Genomic DNA, 8,572 nt, shown 5'->3' on the forward strand with positions numbered 1-8,572 from the left:
TGCGAGCACCCGGTTATATTTTTTTATATATTAAAAAAATGACGACCCTGAAGCAGTTGTGTGAACGGCGCCGGTTGTTATTCCGCCCTGGGGACCTGCGTGCGCGCCACCGTGCTCCTCGGTGACGTCGGGCCCGCGGCCGCCATTGGCCGAGAGGGCGGGGAGGGCGGGCGCGGGAAATGAAGCCGGGCCGCGCGTCTCCGGCCGCGCCAATGTGGACTCGGTGTGAAGTCGATCAGCAGCAGAAGCAGCAGCCAGGATGGAGTTCACCGCCTCGCCCAAGCCGCAGCTCTCCTCCCGGGCCAACGCGTTCTCCATCGCCGCGCTCATGTCCAGCGGGAAGAGCCGAGACAAGGAGACGGAGGAGAGCACCATCAAACCTCTGGGTGAGGAACACAACTTAAAACAAAAAATATATAATATATAATATACAATATATATATAATATTAACCGATTATTACATATTCCGTTTTATGCCCATTTAAGAAACTTTATTTTTTAATACATATGTATTTTACGGGTCGATCTGTCAGAATATCACATTGATCCTGGCATTTACATTCGTTAAATGTTCATTTGCGGTTGTCCTTCACCCCAGAGCAATTCGTGGAGAAGTCCTCCTGCGGCCAGCAGACCCTGCCGCCGGACCTCTCCCCGCCGGAGCCGCCGGCCGAGTTCGGCGCCGGGTCCCCGCCGGCCTGCACCGAGCCGCTCATCCCCACCAGCCCGGCCGTGCCCAGCGAGGAGATGGCCAAGATCTCCTGCAGCCTGGAGACCAAGGAGCTGTGGGACAAGTTCCACGAGCTGGGGACGGAGATGATCATCACCAAATCCGGGAGGTGACCGACGACCTTCACCTTTTTATTTATTTATTTTTTTTAGCTTAAAGCCGCTCTAAATATTTTACTAGAGTTCGTATGTGTTCACGCGTCGTTTCCACGATGAAATTGGAATTGAATTCTTTTATAATCATTTCGTTTCGTTTTTCGTTAAAAACGGGATTAAAACGCAGACTCGAATTTCCCGCATGCAGGAGGATGTTTCCCACCATCCGCGTGTCCTTCTCGGGCGTGGACCCGGACGCCAAGTACATCGTGCTGATGGACATCGTGCCGGTGGACAACAAGCGGTACCGGTACGCGTACCACCGCTCCTCCTGGCTGGTGGCGGGGAAGGCGGACCCGCCGTTACCGGCGAGGTGAGACTCGGCACGCACCCACCTACATTTATTCCGTTTGTTCAAATGAGAATAAAACGACGACCCGCGTTATTAATTAAGGCCTTTTTGGGTTTTTTTGTTTTTTACAAATGTGAGATTTGCTGTGTGATTTATTGCGCGAACGGATCCTTCCAGGCTGTACGTGCACCCCGATTCCCCGTTTACCGGGGAGCAGCTGCTCAAGCAGATGGTGTCTTTCGAAAAAGTCAAGCTGACCAACAACGAGCTGGACCAGCACGGACACGTAAGCGACGCCGGTTTCATATTTTATAGCAAATTAAAATGTCAAAAAATTTTGCGTCAAATTTTATTTCCAACCCGTTGACCATGCAGTCGTTTTTTTTTATTTAATTTCATCCCTTGTTGCCTATGTTGAGATCTATTTTATTTATGGGATTTTTTTTTACTTTATTGCTACCGTTTTATGTTCTTTGAGCAGATCCAGACCAAAACAAAAAGAAGAAATAAATTATTTTAATCCTGATCATTACTGCTGGTCTGGTGTTTAATGTGTCTTTTATTTGTAGAATTTTAGTTTGGTAGATATAGAATTTAATTAAACAATCAAAACTATTTATCAATTATCTATACTAACTATTTATATATAACTATTTAATAAGCAGATTCCTTTAAATAGATTTACATTTAATATATAAACCAATTATAAATATTTGTGTGAAATTAATTCTGTGCTCCTTCATTTTATAAAACATTAAAACACACATAATGCCCACCTCGAGCAAGATTCACTCTCGGCCCTTTTTTTCTGAATTTTCTTCTTATCAGATCATTCTGAACTCCATGCACAAGTACCAGCCCCGAGTCCACATCATCAAGAAGAAGGACCACACGGCCTCCCTGCTCAACCTGAAGTCGGAGGAGTTCCGCACCTTCGTCTTCACCGAGACCGTCTTCACCGCCGTCACCGCCTACCAGAACCAGCTGGTGAGCTCATCTCTCTCTGGACAAATGTCCTGGCATGTCGGTACAGCACAGCCATACGTTAGGAGCCAGTGCATGTCCAGAACTTGTGGCCGAGGGCACGGGTTCAGAAGAATGCGGCCCAGGCCTTCTGTTTAGTCTGATGACTCTGGTGTTATGGTGTAGAAGCATGAAGGCCGACAACAGAGCAAAACAACATTCCAGTAATCCTCCCCGCTGGCCCCCCGCTTTCAGATAACCAAGCTGAAGATCGACAGCAACCCCTTCGCCAAGGGCTTCAGGGACTCCTCCCGGCTCACCGACATCGAGAGGTACGAGGGATGCGCTGATGTCACCTTATAATAAAGCGGGCATCTGGGAAGAGGGGACTGGTGTGAGTGTGTGTGTGTGAATATATACATGTAAGAGTTTTTAATTAGCGACATTTTTTCTCGCTAAATGTACTAATTTACAGAATTTTACATTGATAAAACATTGATAAAATTAAGACTAATTGTGATGGCAAATTTAGTTTCAGTTTAGAGCCAGTTGCATATTTAGAATACTCATGTCACATATGAATTCCTAAATATCACACCTTCAAGGAAAAAATCTTACATATGTAATAAAAATAGAGAAATGCATGAAATAAAAGTCACGGAGGCCCCGCAGATTTTCTTAAATCAGAGTCTAAATGAAACCAAACAACCTGTTCCCGAGCCCCTCTCTCCTCCTCCTCCTCCTCCTCCTCCTCCTCTCTGTGGAGGGCTGTGAATTAGATCTGATCAATTGATCTTCGGGGAGCTGCAGAAATCACATTAGTCTGGAGTCGGCCACTGCACTAAAACACGGCCTAATTCGATTGGTGCCGGCGGCTGATTGAAAACAGCCACCCACGTCGCGGGGCCGCAGGGTCCCTCTCCTTCTGAGCGCATCGCTGATAAAAACACACATATTTGTATCGCGCCGCTGACAGATATTGCACTTCCCTAACCTAATTGGCCGACTAATGTGGACGCATGGCTCTTGTGATGCAGACCACTCTTGTCCCATTCCTGTCCCGTGGAACAAGGAGGCTGCCTGAGGAGAATGATCTAACGCAAGCTAATGTACTTACGGAGAAGGGAAGCGGGAACATAGCTCGCTCTGTCCCTTCCGGTGTGTGCTTGGGTCTGTCGTATTTCATGGTCCGACCCGTTCGGCCCCCTTTTAATCTGTGAACAGGTTGTTCTCGAACGAACCTTCGTTATGAGAGTGTGCATCGACCAGCTGTGCTGGTTGTGTGGTTGGTGTGTGGCCACACATTTGATGGCCGTGGTTGCTGTCACACTTTCGGCGAGTGTGTGTATGAGGCAAAGAGAAAAATAGAGAAAGTTTTGCCCCTTCTCTTGGTCTCTGATGCAGGGAAAGTGTGGAAAGTTTGATCCATAAGCACTCTTACGCCAGGTCGCCCATTCGGACGTATGCAGGCGAGGAAGAGGCCCTCGGGGAGGACGGACACGCCGCACACACAAGAAGTAGGAACGAGTGTACTTTACTTTTACCTCACTCCTACTGCACCACGCTACATCACATCAAAGTAAAGGTGCCCAGTGGTACCCAGAATTATGAAAATGTAAATCACACAGTGGATATACTTGCTTTTAGGGTTTTTGAGCCACTCTGGCCACTTATTTGCTAGTTACCGTGCAGAGAACTGCTAAATTACATGCACACATTGTCGGACTGTTTAAACAAACATTAATAATCACATTTTATAAAGTTCATATGGTAAAAAGAACTGCTGTAAAAAACACAACAAAATCAAAATGATATTAATACATTCATAAATTAAACGTATGTTCTGTATTAACTTTGTGTTCTTTTTACCCATTTTATTTTGTACACCGAAAATAATTGGTTCCACATGATTCTTTTGATTATCCTAAATTCTTTGCATTTCATCAAACCATAGATATTAAGTTAGTGAGGCTTTATTGTTTTTTTTTTTGCCAAATATATTTATTTATTTTATTTTTTTTGCTTATTTTGTTTTTTGCTTTTTAATCAAAACATGTTTTTATTCGGTTTATCAAACGTAATTTTGCATTGAATCCTAATTAAACAGGTTATTTTTACATGACCAAATCCTTCTCTTTTAACTGTGATGCATTTTGCTGGAAACGTTTAAATATTAAGCTGAATTGGTCTGATTCATTTAAGTAAAAAGGGTTGGGGGGTTTTCCCCTTTTTTTCAGTATACTTGACTACACAGAAAATATGCCAGTGTTAAATCAAACCCTGCAGATATATTATCCCAATCCCAACCACTATTTATATTTCTGTATTCAATTAAAATAATATGATTTATTTCTCAAAGACAAAATAACCTACATTTAGTAAACGGACTAAAATTAAAGTATTAAAGTAATATTATTATCACTACTTTAATATGTTAATTATGTTAAAAAAGAAAATTAAATGATTCTTTGTAACTGATCTCTCTCTCTCTCTCTCTCTCTCTCTCTTTTTCAGGTTCTGCCTTCACAGCTTCTGACAATCTGTCCCTGAGCTCCTGGGTCACCACCACCTCCGGTTTCTCTGGCTTTCAGCACCCTCAGTCATTGTCAGCCATTGGGACCAGCGCCGCCTCCCTGGCCAGCCCCCTGCCACATCCCATCCAGGGCTCCCTGCCCCCGTACAGTCGGCTGGGTATGCCCCTCACCCCGACGGCCCTGGCCGGCACCATGCAGGGCAGCGGGCCCACTTTCCCCTCGTTCCACATGCCTCGCTACCACCACTACTTCCAGCAAGGCCCCTACGCTGCCATCCAGGGACTTCGCCACTCCTCCACGGTCATGACCCCTTTTGTATGACTGCCTCATCTGGTGGAATCTGGCCAATAGCTGACTTGCACTCGGACACACACACGACTATACACCCAAACACAAAACATCTTGGCGAAAAAGAGCCTCATCTTCTCTTGTAAATACCACATCAGACAACAGACTACGCAACGACCCGGCAAAGCTCAAGCATAGTTGACACCGGAGAGGAATACTACAAGGAATCTTTCATCCTGCAAACCGGAGTTCTGGAAAAATGACCTGGGGGCTCTCGTTGAAATGACATTGTGTGGTCCCTACCCATGCATCCTGTTCTCCTGTACTCCAATAATGCATGGAAAATACGTCTACTACATAATATGACGCGTAAACACAGAGGATATTCATCTCACAATGCCACACCCACCAAAACTGTAAACTAGCAGCATCCTTGCCTGAAACCTCAAAGGGAAATTCACAATCAAGGCACGGGACCATGTGTTGGAAGAACCTACCCTACCATCTTGGAGGTCATATTGGGCAGATACTGAACTCCTTCATATCTTCACACCTATAGAAACCCTAACTAACCCTGTGTTTGTATGCATCCTGGCAACTGAAACATATCAGACCTCTTTTAGCCTTTTTTCCCACATTCAGATGCATTAGTTGTTGTAACTGCAATATTTGTGATCATTTTCATGGATGAAATGAATGCAATTCCATGGTCAGATGCAAGGTTTCCTTTTTTGGACGAGGAATCGTAAAAATGTCCCTGGCCAAGAGTCTGCATTTATATCCTTTTTACCTGTTTCATATTCTTTCTTATTTTAAATTAAGATTATTTTCATCAGAAGTCTTGTTTTCCTCCATAGTAAAAAAAAAATGATCTAAAATCCATGTTTGAACCATACTCCATTCAAAAGAGGGGTCCTGACAGGAGCTTGTTGGAATGCTGTGTTGTGTGTGTGATGCATTGTGTCAGCTGCTGGTTTGTCTGAGTGTGTGTGTGTGTGTGTGTGTGTGTGTGTGTAGGCAGGAGCACAGGGCTGATCTATGGCTGCTTAAAGCTTTGTGTCAGCAGCCTACTTGGAGGAAGTCCACACCTGTAAATAATGGGCCCGGCATCCCGGCATCCCGGTAGGAGGAACGAGGTGATTCATGGCTAAACAGGCTCCGTTTGTACAGTTCATAGAGCTGCTAGTGCCACTTCATCAGCATCAAGACACCAGGTCACACAGCAACGTCAAGACTCACGGCAGGTACTCTACACTGAAACCTGTGTGTGTGTGTGTGTGTGTGTGGGGGGGGGGGGGGGGGGGGGGGGGGGCTGCTAAAAGGCCACATTTTTATCCTTCTCTCAACTGTGATGATGTGGGACATGAGATGCAATCTTTTAATCATATTTAGCAGCCATCTTGGAAAAATAGTAGCTTTACTAATTTGCTGAAGAAGTAAGGAAAAATGATGAAGCTACCCGATGATTTTCACAGTGTATTTCATCAAACTGAAACAGACCAAAATGCAGAGATTTCAAATGTCAGTGTTTTGCACATAAGTCACCCTTTCTTTCCACTGAAGGACTAACACTTCTGCACCAGTACCTTGTTGCCTGAAGGTTGTTATTGTGCGAATGGGGCTGTATCATATGTATATACATAAAATCATTGAAATATGATGTTATAAGTTTGACCTTTTCTTAAAGAAATGCTTATTTCATTTGTGATGATTTGTAATCCAAACCAACACGGCAGCATCAACATCATTTGGAATATTTTTAAGTGCAATATATTTATTTTCCTTTCTGAAAATGATGTGGCATAATCTAATATTTGAGGATTAATGCATTATTTGTAAACATAAATATATATGTGAACAGTATCACCTCACAATTATGATATGAGACTGTGATTTTTGACATTTTAAAAGCATCTTTACGTTAAGTCATTTTGTAAAAGAAAGACATGAAAAGATTTGGTCATTGATCTAATTTGGTAATGTTTCACAGTGGATTCAAAGTGAATAATGTTTGTATCAGCCGAAACGCACCCCTGATGATATTAAAAATTAAAGCATATCATTTCTAAGATGGTGATGTGATTTATTAAAAAAAAAATGGGACCATATACCTTGAAGGCACATGCTCACCTGACCACTACAATGTAGAAAACAAAAAGAATTATGAGAGGAATGTATTTAGGGCATACACCCTTTGTTAAAACAATGTGCAATTAAGTATGTATAAATGAACCCATTACAAACCTCTAATGAAAAAATCCACAAAAGCTTACCACAAACCTTTTGGATTTAATTACAGGATTCAGTGTTCTTGGGTTCACACCTGCCATCTGCCATCTGAGACTCTTATTACGGATGTCTTGGAAGGATTTTACTCACAGCAAAAAAGATAGCTTACAAATCCTGAAAAGGATTTAATTATTAAAAACTATCTGTGAGGAGAAGGGAAACTCATCCAAGAGTGGAGAAAATAGAACTGTTTTCTATTAGTTCTATTTTTTTCTATTAGTTCTATTTTTTTCTATTAGTTCTATTTTTAATTGAACAAGAGGACCTCCTAAAAGTGAATGAAAAGACAAGAAAAAAATGCTCAGGGAGGCTGCCAAGAGAAGTACAGCAACACTGAAGGAACGTTGTACATTTACAGCATTTGGCAGCATCTTATCCAGAGCAACTTACATAAGTGCTTTAAAATATCCATCAGATGTAGATACCATTCGCTTAACAACTCACGACTCAACCTTTTTTTGAACAGTTTGTGGTTTCGAAAAGTTTTGAAAAACCCTGCATTTTAACAGGGGCGTGTACACTTTTTATGAGCTTTCCACGGTGTGAAACAGGTAATCATTTTGTAGACCCTGCAGAGAAAAGGTTTGATGTACATATGAATCAGTCTCACGGTATTGATGAAGCACAAATACACTCCTAGAAGGCAGGAACCTACATGTCTTGTCAATTATTGACTGATGTAATCCCATAGAAACCCGCTCTGATCTCCGCAGCAAATCTATTGATCGGTCCAAGTCATTAAAGGCCTACAATCACTCCAGCCTCAGAGTTCATAAAACTCCCAGTGTGTCTTCATGAGCACTCTTTCACTGTTCCAGCCAGTGGGACCAGCGGCAGGCCGTAAGCCCCGAGAACAGAAAATGACATGAACATATTGCCATCGTGCCATATGTCCACGGCACGGTCAGGGTGCGCGCGTGTCCCGTTTGCCCGTGGCAAGCCTTCAGCACGACCCTTATCTTGCATACCATTTCCCACTGTCTGATCCGCCGCTATCGCAGACCCCTCGGACCACGGATCGATAGCAGGACGTTAGTCACCGTTTCACCAGGAAGAGAGGGCCACTTCTATGCCCCCGATAAAAATCAGTTACATCCTTTGGAAATAAATAAATAAACAAATAAATAACATCCACTGCAGCTGTGATTGGATTAAAACGGGGTAGGGGGAGGGCAGTCTCGCGGCTGTGAAGCATGGCGAAGAAAATTGAAATGGGCAGTTCACCAGACAGTCCATTTTAGGACATAAGGGCATAATTTACACACTGAGGATATGATGTCCTTTCCATCAATTTTGCATCTCGGACGGTTTTGTGGTCCA

General features: G+C 43.3%; 1 protein-coding gene across 2 annotated transcripts; it reads left to right on the forward strand.

Annotated features, from left to right (window-relative positions):
- The first annotated feature begins 229 nt into the window (after positions 1-229).
- Positions 230-6,147, forward strand: tbx20 (T-box transcription factor 20). Of its 2 annotated transcripts, none has more exons than XM_028980808.1 (8): positions 230-386; positions 600-840; positions 1,035-1,199; positions 1,356-1,464; positions 2,007-2,165; positions 2,397-2,473; positions 3,546-3,658; positions 4,656-6,147. In XM_028980808.1, the coding sequence occupies exons 1-8, from the start codon at positions 260-262 to the stop codon at positions 4,994-4,996; spliced, it is 1,332 nt and encodes a 443-aa protein (XP_028836641.1). In that variant the 5' UTR covers positions 230-259; the 3' UTR covers positions 4,997-6,147. The 2 variants fall into 2 exon arrangements, with proteins under 2 accessions (XP_028836641.1, XP_028836642.1); XM_028980809.1 differs by having other exon boundaries at positions 3,588-3,658.
- Positions 6,148-8,572: the final 2,425 nt, after the last annotated feature.

Source organism: Denticeps clupeoides, chromosome 5 (assembly GCF_900700375.1).
Source record: "Denticeps clupeoides chromosome 5, fDenClu1.1, whole genome shotgun sequence".
NCBI classification, from domain to species: Eukaryota; Metazoa; Chordata; class Actinopteri; order Clupeiformes; family Denticipitidae; genus Denticeps; species Denticeps clupeoides.

What these genes read in the sequence shown, in the direction of transcription:
- tbx20 (XM_028980808.1), top strand. Translation starts at nt 260, where the DNA reads ATGGAGTTCACCGCCTCGCCCAAGCCGCAGCTCTCCTCCCGGGCCAAC. An exon ending in GACCCGCCGTTACCGGCGAG is followed by an intron (nt 1,200 to 1,355) that starts GTGAGACTCGGC and finishes GGATCCTTCCAG; the next exon opens with GCTGTACGTGCACCCCGATT. An exon ending in AGCTGGACCAGCACGGACAC is followed by an intron (nt 1,465 to 2,006) that starts GTAAGCGACGCC and finishes TCTTCTTATCAG; the next exon opens with ATCATTCTGAACTCCATGCA.